This window comes from Lucilia sericata, unplaced genomic scaffold (assembly GCF_015586225.1).
Source record: "Lucilia sericata isolate MDLA Ls3-8-SP2 unplaced genomic scaffold, ASM1558622v1 Contig000894F_arrow, whole genome shotgun sequence".
NCBI classification, from domain to species: domain Eukaryota; kingdom Metazoa; phylum Arthropoda; class Insecta; order Diptera; family Calliphoridae; genus Lucilia; species Lucilia sericata.
The window spans coordinates 60,001-78,003 of record NW_023994883.1 but is presented as its reverse complement, the minus strand read 5'-3'; the positions used below and the strand labels follow the sequence as shown (position 1 = coordinate 78,003).

General features: G+C 30.2%; 1 protein-coding gene across 1 annotated transcript in view; it reads left to right on the top strand.

Moving 5' to 3' along the window:
• LOC119608873 (zinc finger MIZ domain-containing protein 1) overlaps window positions 1-18,003 on the top strand; it is a 49,005-nt gene that overhangs the window by 27,817 nt on the left and 3,185 nt on the right. The window contains 8 exon segments of the mRNA XM_037963429.1: window positions 9,210-9,825; window positions 11,159-11,467; window positions 15,959-16,474; window positions 16,477-16,766; window positions 16,834-16,952; window positions 17,035-17,167; window positions 17,244-17,457; window positions 17,524-18,003. The exon segment at window positions 17,524-18,003 is cut by the window's right edge and continues 308 nt beyond it. Of these exon segments, the coding sequence (XP_037819357.1) occupies window positions 9,210-9,825; window positions 11,159-11,467; window positions 15,959-16,474; window positions 16,477-16,766; window positions 16,834-16,952; window positions 17,035-17,167; window positions 17,244-17,457; window positions 17,524-18,003 (2,677 nt within the window).

The following is an 18,003-nucleotide window of genomic DNA, read 5'->3' as shown; positions in this document are numbered from 1 at the left end:
GCATGGAAAATTGCAACTTTCAAACAAACGAATCTACTGAATACTCTCAGTACCGCAATTCTGTAATTTTTTAATTTTAACTACCGATATCGTAAAGTAACGACAAATATCGGTTGCATTAACGAATTTCCAATTCTGTAACTTTTTAACGAACTTAGAATATTTTAACTACAAAGATCGGAAAAATATGAGAATGTCAAAAGTTTTGTATTGAAATATTTTTCAAATATAAAATTATTAACGTGAACTTTTTATTTGTCGTTACATTGCCGATACTTTTCGTTAACTAATGATTATGTTTAACGAAAAATATCGGTGAAATAAAATTCAGAATACTACATAACGACAATTATTGTTAACTTACGAATTTTTACTATTTAACGACAAAATATTGTAGTTAAAAAGTTACTGAATTGCGGTACAGGTCTCTTCTATTAGATAGTCTAAGGAATAGTCTTAATATTGGTCTATTGACTAGGATAATAACTAGTCTAAGGACTAGCATTAAGACTAGTTTTATCATTAGGACTTGTTTTAGAAGTAGTCTAAAATATAGTCTAATCGCTGGTCTAAGGACTAGTCTAAAAACTAGTCTAAATATTGGTCTATTGACTAGTTTAAGGACTAGGATAATAACTAGTCTAAGGACTAGCATTAAGACTAGTTTAGGGCCTAGCATTAAGACTATTCTAAGGACTTGTTTTAGAACTAGTCTAAACACTAGTCTAAGGACTACTCTAAAAACTGGTCTAATGACTAGGGTAAAAACTAGTTTAAGGACTAGTCTGAAATTGTCTATTGTCTAGTCTACTGACTCGTCCAAGTTCTAGTCTATGGTCTAGTATATTGACTAGTCGAAGAACTAATGAGGACTTGTCTAAACACTAGCCTATTTGGACTTGTCTAAGGTCTACTCTAATGATAGTCTACTTACTAGTCGAAAGGTTAGTCTATTGCCTGTATCACTAATCTATGGACTTGTCTGAAGACTAGCCTAAGTACATTGACTAATCGAAGTACTAGCCTATTGATTAGTCTTGTATAATCAAAAGATTAGACTGCTGACTAGTCTAGTCTAAGCACTAGTTTAAATATTTGGATATTGTGTAGTCCAAGGTCTAGTCTATTAACTTGTCTAAGGTCTAGTACATTGACAAGTTGAACAACTAATCTATTGACTAGTGTAAGGACTAGCTTAAAGGCTAGTCTGTTGTCTAATATAAAGAGTAGTCCACTGATTAGTCTAAGGTCTAGCCTATTGCACTAGTTCAAAATCTAGTCTATGTAGATTTTCTAAACACTTGCCTATTTGGACTTGTCTAAACAATAGCCTATTTTGACTGGTCTAGCCTAATGACAGTCTATTGACTAGTCGAAGGGCTAGTCTATTGCCTATTTCTCTAGTCCATGGACTTGTCTGAAGACTAGTCTAGTCCAAGTTCTAGTCTATAGACTAGTTTTGTATAATCTAAAGATTAGTCTGCTGACCTAAGCACTAGTCCATTAACTAGTCTATGGAGGTATAATATAACAAATACATTAGTACTGAACTTCCCATCTCTGATTCCGTTTATATTTTCTTACCTTTAAATTAAAAGTTTTGAAACAAACAAATTTTCATTTACCTGACACGTGTTGGATAATAATTATTGAAAACGATTTATAAATAAAACTGAGACGATTTTTTCTGTTCTAGTTGTTTATAAATTGTTAAGACAACAACTAAATAAATTAAAGCAAAAAAAAATGGAATAATTCCAAAAAGACTTTAAAGAAATTTTGATATATTAAAACGCAAACGTTTTAACATTTGTTATTTTATTCCTGCCAAACCACTTTGCCAAACTATTTATGAGTTGTAGGCCTTTAAGAATCATTAAATTTGTATTTCTGCAATATTTGACATTTTGTTTGTTTTTGTTTTTCGTTATTTTTAAGTTATAAGACACTCTCTAGTAGTGTCTGTCTACTTAGTTAAATGTCATAGAGTTCATATTTAGCACCAAACCAATACTATAATAAAAAAAAAAAACTTTTTAAAAATAATAGTTTTTGCTATTTAATTTTTTTTCTTTTAGTTTATAGTTGTTTTTTTTTTGTACACTTAAGTTTTCACTAGTAAATTGTATTGTAGGTTTTATTTGTGTCATATAGACATTAAAACCAGAAGAAGTTGAAGAAAAAAGAACACAAAAAAAGAAGCAAAATCAACTTAACCTAATAAAGCTTAAACTATATACAACATACCAACAACCATCATAATAACATGTGAATGTAATAAAAATAGAAAGAAAAAAATTGTAGAAAAAAATATACGTTATATAGAAAAAATAGAAATTGTGACATCAGCAAAGTTTGAAAAGGCAAAAAATAGCAATTGACGTAAATTTTTTGTAGTTCTTAAAGAAAAAGTTGTAAAGCAATTATTAAAGAAAACTAAATAAAGCTCACACAAAGTGATTGCCTAGCTTAAGGCGTTAAATAATTAAAATACTAGTTGTATACATTCAGGAGCTAAGGTTATTGCTTATTTTTGGACAAAATTTGTTAAATAAAAAGAAATGTAATTGTTTTTTTTTTTTATAACAAATATGTCAAGGTTTTGGTTTAATATTTCATCAAAAAATTAAAAAAAATAAAGAAGAAAACAAAAACCCTGAACTAAAATAATAATGAAAGAAACTTGTATAAAACAAACATTTTAATTTAACATCTGTTTAACTCACCCCCCAAAATAAAATCTATAAGAAATTTTATATAAATATTAACATTTTATTTTTTTATTTACTAAAAGAAAAAACAAATTATATAGTTTATTCTTAGGTATTTTGCAAAAAGGCAAAACAAAAAAATTATTAATATTTTAAATTCATTATTTATCACAACTGAACGCAAATAGAGACGTTAATTATATTAAATGAATAAATAGCAACAAATTTGTTTTTTTTTTGTTATCTTTTCTCTGTATACAAGTAAAATATACAATTTTAATAATAACAACAGCAATAGCAATAACAACAACAAATCGTCATACTTGTTGCGAGCTAGTTTACGTACCGTATTACCGTAACAAAAAATTTATTTCTATGAAAATATAAAAATATATTATTGTAGTTGTGTGTATGTACTTATTTATAAATACATATTTATTAACAAACTGCAAAAATAAAAAAATTGTATATTGTATAAGAAAAAAAAATTAAAAGCTATAAAAAAAATAAAATATAAAACGGAATTAATAGTATTAACCCCTTAAAGAGCGTAAAGTACTTAGACTAGACTATAGACTAGACTATAGACAAGACTAAAGACTGGACTATAGACTAGACTATAGACTAGACCATAGACTAGACCATAAACAAGGCTATAGACTAGACTATAAACAAGGCTATAGACTAGACTAGACTAGACTAGACTATAGACTAGACTATAGACTAGACTATAGACTAGACTATAGACTAGACTATCGACTAGACTATAGACTAGACTATAGACTAGACTATAGACTAGACTATAGACTAGACTATAGACTAGACTATAGACTAGACTATAGACTAGACTATAGACTAGACTATAGACTAGACTATAGACTAGACTATAGACTAGACTATAGACTAGACTATAGACTAGACTATAGACTAGACTATAGACTAGACTATAGACTAGACTATAGACTAGACTATAGACTAGACTATAGACTAGACTATAGACTAGACTATAGACTAGACTATAGACTAGACTATAGACTAGACTATAGACTAGACTATAGACTAGACTATAGACTAGACTATAGACTAGACTATAGACTAGACTATAGACTAGACTATAGACTAGACTATAGACTAGACTATAGACTAGACTATAGACTAGACTATAGACTAGACTATAGACTAGACTATAGACTAGACTATAGACTAGACTATAGACTAGACTATAGACTAGACTATAGACTAGACTATAGACTAGACTATAGACTAGACTATAGACTAGACTATAGACTAGACTATAGACTAGACTATAGACTAGACTATAGACTAGACTATAGACTAGACTATAGACTAGACTATAGACTAGACTATAGACTAGACTATAGACTAGACTATAGACTATAGACTACTATAGACTAGACTATAGACTAGACTATAGACTAGACTATAGACTATAGACTAGACTATAGACTAGACTATAGACTAGACTATAGACTAGACTATAGACTATAGACTAGACTATAGACTAGACTATAGTACTATAACTAGACTATAGACTAGACTATAGACTAGACTATAGACTAGACTATAGACTAGACTATCGACTAGACTATAGACTAGACTATAGACTAAACTATATACTAGACTATAGTTTAGACTATAAACGAGGCTATAGACCAGAATATACTATAGACTAGACTATAGAATAATCTATAAAGTAGAATATTGGCTAGACTATAAACTATAGTCTAGACTATAGACAAGACTATGCTATAAACTAGACTATAAACTAATCTATAAAGTATACTATTATCTAGACTATAAACTATAGGCTATGCTATAAAATAGATTATTGACTAGACTATATTTTCTTTAAAATAACGGTTTAACTAGTTATTTCCTCAAATATTTAAACAAAATTAAAAAAAAATAATTCAAAATTCTAATTTGACAAACCATTTTTTTGATTAATATTTATTTTATTTTCACAAATATTATTATTTATTTTATAAGTTTATTTATTCTTCTTTATTTAAGTATTTGCATCTATTTAAATAACTAATAAAAAAACATAAACGTTCAAAGCATTTTTTTCAAATTCAATGTCAATTTTGTTTTTATTATTATTTTCTTTTCAAAATAAAACTGCATAAGTATTAAAATTGTTATTAAAATACTGCAAAAAAAAAAAAAAACACAAAAGATAATATATTAAACGAAAAAAAAAAATAAAAACAAAAAAAGTGTACGTGATCATTTACACTTTAAAACGAAAAAAAAAAAAAAAAAAATAATAAAATAAATATGATCAAATAATAATTATTTTATAATATAAACACAAACAAATATTCATGCATTTAATATAGAATTTAGCTGTTTTTGTGTTCTATTAAAAAACAAACTTCATTGACAAAGAAATATCTGAAAGAAATTCTCACCTCACAAATAATAACAAAAAAATAAATAATTAAAATCACTTTAAAAAGAATTAAGTTAAAACGTAATTATGTTATGATTCCAAAAAAATGGCAATTGAGGGGTGTTAAGGGAAATTATAGTAAAATGGGAAATTATAATTAAATGTATTTTACCTTTTGTTTTCTATCAAGGAAACCTTGTATTTAGTTTATAGACCAGGAAGGTGGTGTTTATTATGGTTTTTTAATATAATATTTTTTTATTTATAAACAACATAGATATATTTATAAATAGTTTATATTAGTTGGGTTCACATTTATGTGGATTGGGAACAAATTAGAGTTGCAATTGAATATACCTTTACCTCATAATATCAAGTGAAAGACAAATAATAAGATTGAGAGAGCTTTACTGTAACAGAAAGCTCCCTACTCTGTATATCACACACTCGTAAGCTCTTTTGTTACTCTCTGCCGATACTGTAATAAGCTCTCAAATGAAGAAATAAAGAAAATCAATCCGAGAACTTACATATTACTCTCGGGCGATGTATGAGCACTTAAATGAACTCTCTTATAGTCTTTCTTTCACTCCTACATATACTTATACATGCATAAAAAATAAGCAAAAATCTGTCACAGAACTAATTTACTCTCTTTCGATGTATAATCTATAAAGAGCAGATATAGACATAAAGCTCTCTTGAGCTCATATGGATCTCTTTGATGATCTTAATAAGCGATTCGCAAAGAGCTTTCTATTACGCTTGATTTGATCTATAAATAGCTCCCAAACATACAAATTAATCATATCAGAATTTGTTTTACTCTTTGCCTATCTTCGATCTATAACGATCCGATATAAAGAGAAAACTCTCCCGTGAACTCTCTTGCTTTCATCTGTACTTTAGCTCACACATGTATAAACTAACAAAATCAAAGAGCTTAATTCTAATCTTTTACCGATACTTGATCTATATAGAAACCCTTTAGATAATTTTACCATTATCTCTTCGCAATCTCTTTAATTCCTCTAGATTTTGTAGGAAATAAGATCAAAGCAAGTGAAAGATTACAACTTTATCACTCTTTACAATATATATTCAGATATCGTTTATAAAGTTTTGGACTCTTAAGATATTTAATAGAATTTAAATGTTTCCTTTGAAATTCAAACATTTTTTATGCCTGTAAAAAGGGGATCTACCTAATGTACATAAACGGTTAGTCAGTTTAAACACATGCCAATGTTGTTCAGTTAAGCCTACTAAAATTGTTTTCATAGATAAGCTTTAATAATATAAATAACTTAAAGAAAAAAAATTACTGACTTTTTTCCATAACTAAACAAATGGGTCATTCCATAACCAACGCTAATCAAAAGTTAAAATGGTTTGTTTGAAACTATTTGATAGAAAAGTGGCAATTCAAATCAATATAACATTTGAAATAAATATGTTTGCTTTCAAAATAATCGAGAGCTGGTTAAGAGAGATGACTAGAGCGCTCTTTGTTGATATCTGTTTTAAATCAGGCATCAGCAGAGATTAACAAATGAACTAACTCTCTGATTGGCTGTGTTTGTTTGTTTTACATATCCGAGCTTGTGTACTTGCTAAAGTAAGAAAGTTGACTAGAGAGCTATTCATTGATAGAGTAGGCAACGTCATCAAAATAATATATGAGCTCTCTGACTGTTTTTTTTTATAAATGTACGTAGAAGCAAGTGAGCATCACTGAGGCGCTCTTTTTTGACATATTATTTTGAGCATGCATCAGTGTGAGAGCAAATGAAAACTAGAACACTTTGCCCATGATTCAAACTTCAACCCGCAGAAGTTTGGACTACAAATAGCTTACGTTTGAAAGCAGGAGAGTTGACTTGAGTCAAAAACAATAAATTAGCCCTTTCACTATTTGCATGTGTAAGTTTACATACATAAAATCAAATGAGGATCATTAAAGCGCTCTTTATTGATATGTATGTTGTTCATGAGCATGAGAACAAATGAAAAGGAGAACTCTTTGTGTATAAAAATTGCGAATAAATCTCTGGCAGTTATAATTCAAAGTACTCTCACAACATGCAGAGCTAATAAATTTGCAAATGAGAGTTATTAAACTGCTCTTTGTTGACATGTTGTTATTGAACATACAACATTTTGAAAGCAAATGAAACATGCAGAGCTAATAAATTTGCTCTTTGACTGAGTTTACGTACGTAAAAGCAAATGAGAATCATTGAAACTTTTGACTGTATGCATGTGTGAGTTTACATACGTAAAATCAAATGAGGATCATTAAAGCGCTCTTTATTGATATGTATGTTGTCCATGAGCATGATAACAAATGAAAAGGAGAACTCTTTGTGTATAAAAATTGTGAACAAATCTCTGCAAATGAGAGTCATTGAAACGCTCTTTGTTGACATGTTGTTATTGAGCATACAACATTATGAAAGCAAATGAAACATGCAGAGCTAATAAATTTGCTCTCTGATTGAGTTTACGTACCTAAAAGCAAATGAGAATCATTGAAACACTCTTTGTTGACATATTGTTATTGAGCATACAATATCATGAGAGCAAATAAAAGAGCATAACAAAATTGTGAACAAATCTTTGGAAGTTATGATTTAAAGTTCTCACAGAACTTGTTCACTCTTAAACAGCTTTATTGAACGAAGTACTTGGCCTAAAGCTTTTAAAGCATGCTTCATGGAAAGCCCCATAACAATATTAGAACCTATTTTATTATTAAAATAAATATTATCGATTTTTGTGTACTTTTTTTTTTGCTCCCACATAAATGTAAAGGAAAACAAATTCATTTTATGTACATATGAAATATATAAAAAACAACAAAAGCCAACAATTTTTTATTAACAATGTTAAAAAAATCAACAACAACAACAAAAAGAAAATTGTATTTAGATATATGTACATGATATTATTAGTGACTAAACTAAATATATAAACATAAAACCAACATACATACATACATACATAGTTGTAGATGTATAAAAATACTTTGATGTAGTTGATGTATAAATTGTTTTTAAGGTTATTGGATGGTTTATAACATTGAAATGATGTCAAGGTTTGTTTTTTTAAAAAAAAAAAAGATGGTTTACTCTGTTTTATATAAAAATAGTACGTAACTTAAACAAAGGGAAAAGATTTTTGCTAAATAAATTTTTTTGCTAAATAAATTTTATTGAAAATTTTAAATTTAAAAAATTTTTTTAAAAGGAAGTAAAATTTTTCAAAATTATTGTAATACAATTTAAAACAAAGCCGCAAAGATGTTGTTACTTTCAACACTTATAGATATATATAACAACAAGAAAAAAAACCGTCTTTTTTTGGAAACAAAAACTTGTTTCCTTAGTTTGCACCTTGCTTTTTGTAAAATGTATCTGTATCTGTAACATATGCCAAAATCGTCAGAAAAAAATTTATATATATTTTTTTTTAATGAAACCAAAAACATATTTAACTGAAAACAAAAAAACATACAGCTGTCTGTCTTTCTTTATTGTTAGTGTAAAATTTAATTTGTGTTTTAAACAATTTGTATTGAATGAATGCATATTTTTGTCGAAACGTATATACGAGAGATGGTTTGGAGATGCTCTTGATTAAAGTCGTTGTATACAAACAAATTTCAAAAAAAAAAAAAAAACTTTAAAATTTTTTAAACGTTTTTAAAATATGCGTAATCATTAATAATGATACAGGTAGTAGTGGTAAACACTTCCTATAATACAGCACACATACAAAGACAAGACAGGTTACTGAAAAACACAGCTAAACACAAATCCACAGGCGCGTGTTAAAACTCAACAGGTGTATTTATCAAAGAAACAATATACATATGTATATGAATAAAGGAGTCAGTGATCAACCATTAACAAATTAAAGATCAAAAAGCCATAAATATTTTTTAAAATTACAAAATAATTAAATTTATATTAATTTTTAAAATTTATATTATTTTAAAAAAAAATTATTTTTATTAAAACAAATTTAATAAATTTTATTTCTATTATTAAATTTTCTCTATTTTCTTTATCTTTTTCCAGAAAAAATGATGAAATGAATGGCCAAGCAGGCTCCTCAAGGGCTCCAGCCTTAGGGGGCCAAATATCACCACCTGGCGGTTATACAGAAGCACAACATCAACAGCAGCAACAATTCCAACAGCAACAGCAATTCTATCAACAACAACAGCAGCAACAGCAAAATTTCCCACATCAACAGCATCATCCACATCTCAATCATCAACAACAACAACAGCTTCATCATCAACAACAGCACCAGCAGCAACATCAACAACAACAACAACACCAACAACATTTTCTAAATCATGCCAATACCAATACATCTTATCCCGGCAGTAGTTCTTATTTAGGCGAATCCGATAGTTTACGCACTTTAAATAATACCTTTGGTCCCAATTCGGAATTTACCTCATCGACGTTAAAAGAGGAGCGTCTACAGTTTCCCGGTGGCCACACTAGAGATAGTGTTAGTGCGGGTGCTGCCAGCACGAGTAGTGTTAGTGGTGGTGTTATAAGTCCTGCCTTAACTTCGCCTGCGGCAAATTCGGCCAGCAATCCATCGGCGAATTATAATAATATGGTAACAGCTACTGGTGCTCAACAGGCCAATATGGATGCTATGAGTAGTTATAGTCAGGTGAGTGTTAACTTTTATTAAAACTCTCTCCCTCTCTCTTGCAAAAAGGCCAAATTAAAATATGCTTAAAACAGAGTTTGGATCTCTTTTTTTTTTAACTTGCACGTCTCTCTGCCGATGCTTGATTGATAAAGTTAACATGGCAAAAGAGTGAAAATTAAGCTCTTTAATTTGTTTTGCATATTTTTGTAAGCTTATTCACGTACGCAGGCAAGATAGCTGTTTTGAATGCTCTTTGTTTATATCTGTTTTAAAACAGCTATGAGTGGAGAATAAAAACTGAGCTCTCTGACAGATTTTGTTTGTGTTTTATATGTTAGTGAGTAAAAGTGCTGACTAGACCACTGTCTGCCGCTGCATGTCTTAAAGAGAGTTTTATATTTCTCTGCCGATGTCTGATTTAAAAGCAAACTTCTTCTGAAGATAGTAAGAAATGAACTATCTGACTGATTTTGTTTGTTTTGTATACATGTGTGAGCAAGGGACCGCTTTCATCTGAAGTCTGTTTATTGCGATTTGATAAGTTAAGCCAGAGAGCTTATTTATTACTCTCTGCTGATGCCTGCTTTAAAACAGATATCAACAAAGAGCTGTGTATGAACTCTTTGTTGCCATCTGTTTTAAAGCAAGCATCAATAGAGAATAACAAATGAGCTCTCTGACTGATTTTGTTCTCTTTATACATGTAACATACGTACGAGTGAAAGCAAGAGCGTTAACTTCAGCGCTCTTTGTGCATATCTGCAGACATCAGCAGAGAGTAATAAATAAGCTCTCTGGCTGCTTTTTTGTATACATTTGTAAGCTTGTGTACGTAAAAGCAGAATAGATCACTCAGGCGCTCTTTGTTGACATTTGAGCAGGCATACGCGTAAAAGCAAGTGAGCAATAGAACTCTTTAACTTTTTATAAAGATTTTCTTGTTGTTGCCAACCTAATTTACATATAATTTCCGTCCTAGAAAACATGTTTACTAACAAATTCTATAATAATTATAAATCAAATAAAAATTTTGGCAAATAGTTGCAAATCGAAGTTGTTTTTTTTTACACAATTTACAAATAAATTTCATTAAGATTATTGCAACAATATTGATTTATTTATTTGTTTAGTAAAAATAGAAATAAATAGGTGGAAAAACCAACCACTGAAACCACACAAATAAGGTTTTCTTTTTAACACACTAACAAATAAATTAAAAACCTCCAAAAAATATGCTACAAAAAACAAAGATTTTAAAAGCCTTTAGCATATACTACATACAAAACAAAAAAACAACTTTAACAATATGTGTAAATAATATTTTGTTTTTTTTCGCATTATCCTTCAACAGATGGGTGGTATGCACCCTGGAGCCAATAATGGCATGATGAGTACATCAGCACAGTCACAACACACGCATCAATATATGAATGGTAATGGTGGTGGTGTTGGTGGTCCTGGTATGAATCCAGCAGCCATGGGTCCCATGTCGGGTGGTGGCGGTAATGGTGCCAGTACAGCCAGTCAAGCCAATATGCAAATGAATCAAATGGGTGGTGCAAATGTTGGTTCTATGAATCCAGCTGGTCAAATGAATGGTATGCCAGGTTATAATAATGGTATTGGAGGACCAGCAACGGCGTCAGCGAGGCATCATCAAGTAAGTATCAATTTTATTTTATTGTTATTAGTATTAGTTATATTTTGTATAGTGTTTGCTAAAAGAGAACAAACAAAATGTCACTGTATTAGCCTTTTAACTATAAAAGAGGAGAAAATTTTAATATTTAATAAACAGATTTTTAAGGGTTTTGAGAACAATTATATGTATTACAATAATATTATGTTCAATAAAAATTTATGTTTATTTTGTACAATTATTAAATATGTGTCATGGTGGCCTTTTAAAGCAAATATTCATTTTACCATTACTATTGTATTATTATTGTTAATATTATTTTTAACATCTTGGCTATAATGTTTATTTTAAAATTATATAATTAATTCCAAAATTATCACTTGTTTTTGATCACTCCTAAAAAGTGTTGCTTTGGCAAATCATTTGCTTTTCAAAAGCTTGACTTTGGCTATCAAAAACTTATTTTGTTTTTAAGTCTTAAAGTAGAAAAATGATGATGAACAAAAGATGACTTCATCTTTTGTTTAAAATTTTATATTTTGTTTATTTATTTGCTACATGTTGCAATATATATTGTGTTCATATTGTATAAATTATAATGTTATACTTGTACCACACCAATAATAATTATTAGTTAGAATCAATCATGAAACATAAATATAAAATCTCAACAGAAATTGGAAAAAAAAACAAAAAATAAATCAATACAATATTGACGTTGTAAAGTCATTGAAATCATTTGGAGAAAAAACAACAACATAATATGTAAATTTAAAAAAGTGTATTTAAAGCTATTTATAGCTACAGTAGGGTAGTGTCAAGAATTAGATAAAAATCATTAGACATTAAACATGAAATAGTTTTCTTCTCACTCACGAACATATTGATTTCATAATTGTAATATAAAAGCTTTCGCTAAAAAGTTCTCTTGCTTTGTAATTGTTATGTTTTCGCCTACTTACATAAGCTCGGATATCAAACAAAAGCAGCCCAGGAGCTATTTAGTCACTTTCTTGGAAATAGTCTAAAAATCTAGAGAATTAAATAAATGTAATAATTTTCTTATCACTAATACAAAGTTAGAGTAATTTTTAAGTCTAAAAGCTTTACAAAAGCTAAGCTTTTTGACTTTATACCTGAGATCGACAAAAAGCTTTCTCATATAAAAACCTACTAGCAAAACTCAACTGAGAATACAATTGTCATATTCTGGCTGTAAACAATAGATACGACAAAAGCTTTCTTATAAACTTAACAAAACTAGCTTTAAGCTAAATATCAAAAGAACTTGAACATGAAAACATTGTATTCTTAATAACATTAAGTAAAAAGTTAGTTCAAATGTAAAATCTTAAAATGAAAGCTTACAGAATATTTGCTTCAAAACTGATATGATCTAAAAGCTCTCTCATGAGCTCTTTTGCTTACTCATGTGTGTACGTACATAAAAGCTTGAAAGCTAAGCTCACACATGTATAAAAGCTAACGAATAAGATGCTTCAGAGAGCTAATTTATTACTCTCTGTTCACATCAGCTTTAAACAAGAGATTGGCCAAAAGCTTTCTTATAAACAATGCTGCTGACTTGATTTCACACATACATAAGCTCACACATGTATACAAAGCAAACAAATCCAGTCAAAAAGCTATTTAGTCACTCTATGCCGATATGAGCTTTAAATTAATCTGAAAAAATAAAATATAAATAAAGAAAACTTGAAAATTAAATCATATTAAAGTCACTAACGTTAAATTAGTGCAATTTGAAAGCTTTAAAGCTAAACATTCTGAATATTTGGCTTTAAAACTGATATCGACAAAACGCTCTCTCATAAGCTCTCTTACTTTCTCACGTACGTAAGCTCACACATAGTAAAAAAAAACAAACAAAAGTGCTTCTGAAATCTCATTCTCTGTTCACCTCAGCTTTAAGCAAGAGATAACAAAAAGCTCTCTTAAAAGCTATCATGTTATCATGTTGCAAAATATCACATATGTATAAAAAAGCAGAAAGCCTTCTGCCAATAACTGCTCTAAATTAAACATTTTATTCTGCCTATAAAGAATCAATAGGGATCATGTTTATACAACCTATTAAAGCCATATATAGTACATTTAGATATCTCCCCAATTTTGACCAAATATGGTCCTAAAACTTAACACTATTAAAATTGCTAAATTCATCCATAAAAACACTTTAAGGTTGTCTTGTATAATCTGTGCTCAAAAAAATTATATATAAACAAGTATTAAAAAAAAATCTATATTAAAACAAGACACACTTTAAACTATATAATAATAATAATATTATGTATTATCATCAAACAACAACAAGGGCCCTTCACTTTACAAAACTTTTAAACACACACACAAAAAAAAAAAAAAAACGATCAACAAAATATTGAAAGCTTAAACTTGCAATAGCTTAAAAAACTGTGCAATTGTTGTCTATAAAATTATTATATACACTAATAATAACAACACTTTGTCGTATGCAAATTGTTTAAACAGAAGAGTAAAATATAGAAAAAACTTAAAAAAAAAAAAAACAAAATTTTAACAGGGACTTAGAGTAAATGGGGGGGTCAGGCCACATTTCAAATAAGATTTTTTTCTTATTTCTCTCTCAATTTCTTAATTTCAATGAAATTGTAAGACTAATATGGTTCTTTATATCGGCAATCATATTTCTAGACTAATTACCTGATACATTACATGTAGACAGCTAAAGTATCAAAGTGTAAATAAATAACTTGTTTGTTCAAGTTCGATTCTTAGCTAAAACATGATAATGATTTGTACTTACTCAACAACTTACTTTGTAATGACTACTACATACTTGAATTATGAATCAGGTTATTTAAGGTACTTAGTTTTGTACACTAAAAATATGTATAACAAATGAAAGGTCTTTCGAAGGCCTTTCAAATAAGATATTTTATTAAATTTTTATAAATTACCATCATGTTATTGTCTATGGAACCAATCAGTTATATGTTCAAGAATCAATAAGAAAAATCGGTCAACAAATGACTAAAACACTACAACTAAACGTCTTTCGGGTTATTTTAGATTCTAAGTTTTGTTCATTAATAATAAGTATATCAAATGAAAGGTCTTTCGAAGTTGTTTCATATAAGATATATTCATTCATTACAAAAGAACTGAAACCTTATGTATTCTAAGTTGTTGGACGCATAAAAGATTTATCATAACTTCCTGATAGATGGCAAACTTTGGTGCAATAACTCCAACAATTTACCATCAATGTCCTACATCATACTTAAGTTCAATACCCAAATATTTCCCAATTCTTTATGCAGTTTCCCCAGCTATTTGACGATTAGATTAAAAAAAAAATTCCAATCTGTTTGCACTTTTCAAATTCCCAATGTTCACTCCTTTTTAAATAAATTTCAACGCCTCTGTTTTGTTAAAAAAACAGCAAAATATAAATAAAAAATTAAAAATATTTATATATTTATATAGTTATATACATATTAATATTGCGAACATTGCATGTTACTGACTTAGTTCGCAAAACCCGGCAGTTTTTAAAGGCTAATAAAGTAGCTAGCTAAAAATAAGTTTTCAACACTAGTTATGTAACTAGTTACTTTATCTCTTAAATAGATAACTTGAAGATACAAAAACATTGCTTATTTACTTGTTGTAACTTTCACATAAAACTATTATAAATAAGACTACCAAGCGATAGTTAAAACAACAGTTCAATGTAATCAATTACTAAACAACTTCGTCGTAATTGATTTAAAAAGAAAGTTTAGAAATTCCTAAAAACTATTGAAGAAATTTGGGTATAATACAGAACTACTGGTTATTAATTTTATATGTTCAAATGGACACTTATATACCTAGTTATTCATTTATGTATGAAACTGACATTGTGTGAGTAAAATTGTTTATAAATTTTTATAAATATCTACATAAATCTGTAGTATATTTATAAATGTATTTGTTTTTTTTTTGCATACATACCTACCAGATGCATTTACAATTTCTATATACATAGTTTTTTTTTTCAATAACAATTATAATTATTTGCCACATGTCAAGTTTATTTAGCTTCTCTACTAAGGTAACTAACTAACTACACACTTAAATTAACATACCCTACAGAAAGAACCCAGCAAACTTTGCAATGTTAAAAGAGTTTGGGAAATTGAAAATATAAGAAAAAGTCTTTTAAATATGTTTAACTAAAAATGTTTGTTGGGTTTACACTGCAATCATGAATCTTTTATTATTGTTGTTGTTGTTGGCTCTATACCTTTAATTACTAATTTTACATATAGCTATGTATGTAAATTTTATTGTTTTTAATTTTGTTTACAATTCATTGTCATGTTTTTGTAAATATTTCAAAATAAAGTCTGCGTAACTTTATTTAAATATAAAATGTTAGGGTGACCATATATTCAGAATTTTAACGGTTTTTACAAGTATTTTTGCAAACTTTTTTTACCAAAACTTCTTCTTCTTCATTTTCAGATGTCGAGCATGAATCAAATGCAAAATATGTCTATGAATGGTATGGGTGGCATGCAACCGGGTGGTGGTGGCATGGGTCCCGGTGGTTCGGCCAGCAGTATGTCTTTACATCAGCAGCAGCAACAGCAGCAAATGAATGCCATGAATCCAATGGCTAAAATGCAAGGTATGGCCAATGGTGGCTACAATCAAAGACGCATGACACCCTATCCCAATCCACAAATGCATGCGGCACAGAAGCGTGGTGGTGGTGGCATGTATCCCATGAATTCTCAAAATGTTCCTCAACAACAGGGCGGTGGCATGCCATACGGTGCTGGACAAATGCATCCACAATCGAGTAATGGTGTTCCATTGCCCATGCAGGCGGGCTATGGACGAGCTGGCCCCATGGCGGGTTATGGTAGACCAGGACCAGGAAATTGTGGCAGTATGAGTGGCATGGGTCCGGGTGGTATGGGTCCAGGCGGCATGGGTCCTGGTGGCATGGGTCCTGGCGGTATGGGACCTGGTGGTATGGGTCCTGGCGGTATGGACCTGGTGGTATGGGTCCTGGTGGCATGGGTCCTGGCGGTATGGGTCCTGGTGGCATGGGTCCTGGTGGTATGGGTCCTGGTGGCTGCATGAGTTCTATGCAACGTTTTGGTGGCGGCGGTTATGGTCCCAGTTCACATCATTCTCAACAGGGACAATTTTATCCCGGCTCTCAACCTGGTATGGGTATGAATGGTGGCAGCTCTGCTGGTGGCATGTGTCCGGCTGGTCCCGGTTCTGCTTCTAGTACTGGCAATCCTTATCAAAATCAAGGGTAAGTTGAAATTTTCATTACAATACCCTATTTAGTAATGTATTAATAAAATTTAAATTTTATTTAGTTTTCAACAAAATTATCAACATAGTCCAGTTCCTGGCAATCCAACACCTCCATTAACACCCGCCTGCAGTGTACCCTACGTCAGTCCAAATCCTGATATTAAACCTCAAATGGATAATTGTAAGTATTGATTTAAAACACTTCCTAAAACACGATTAATCAAAACACAAACCAATTAACATTTTTCATTATTATTTTTAAGGCGAAGAAATGAGACTGACATTCCCAGTACGTGATGGCATTATACTTCCACCTTTCCGTTTGTTACACAATCTATCCGTTAGCAATCATGTATTCCACCTCAAGCAAAATGTTTACAATACCCTCATGTGTCGGTGAGTTAGATAAAATAACACTAATAACCATACCTTATACTGAAACTAACAAATTTCCCAAAATGTCTTCTTATAGATCGGATTTGGAATTACAATTAAAATGCTTCCATCAAGATGATAGACAAATGAATACCAATTGGCCACATACGGTAACGGTATCGGCTAATGCTACCCCACTAAATATCGAACGTTCCGAGAAGACCGGTCAAGCTTTAAGGCCGTTATATTTGAAATCTGTTTGCCAGCCGGGACGTAATACATTACAATTAACTGCTAGTTCCTGCTGTTGTGTAAGTACAAAAAATATATCTACAACGCCAAAGCAAAATATTAATTTTAATTTTTTTTATTTACAGTCCCACTTATTCGTTTTACAACTAGTCCATCGACCATCTGTACGGCAAGTTATGCAAAGTTTACACAAACGTAATCTATTACCTTTGGAACATAGTGTGGCCAAGATTAAACGCTATTTTGCTATTGGTATGGTGGGCGGTAGTGGACCGAATTCACAGAATCCCGATGGCTCTAGCAATGGCAGTAATGTGAATGATCCTAATAAATGTGCAAAGATCTCGTTGAAATGTCCGATCATGAAATCTCGAATACGTTTGCCTGCCCGTGGTCTTGAGTGTAAACATGTCCAGTGCTTCGATTTGGAGGGTTATCTAATGATGAACTGTGAACGAGGAACGTGGCGTTGTCCGGAATGTAGTAAACCTGCTTTAACCGAAAGTCTAGAAATCGATCAGTATTACTGGGCCATTTTGAATACACTCAGCAATACGGATGTCGAGGAGGTGGTCATTGATTCCTCCGCCAATTGGCGGGCAGTG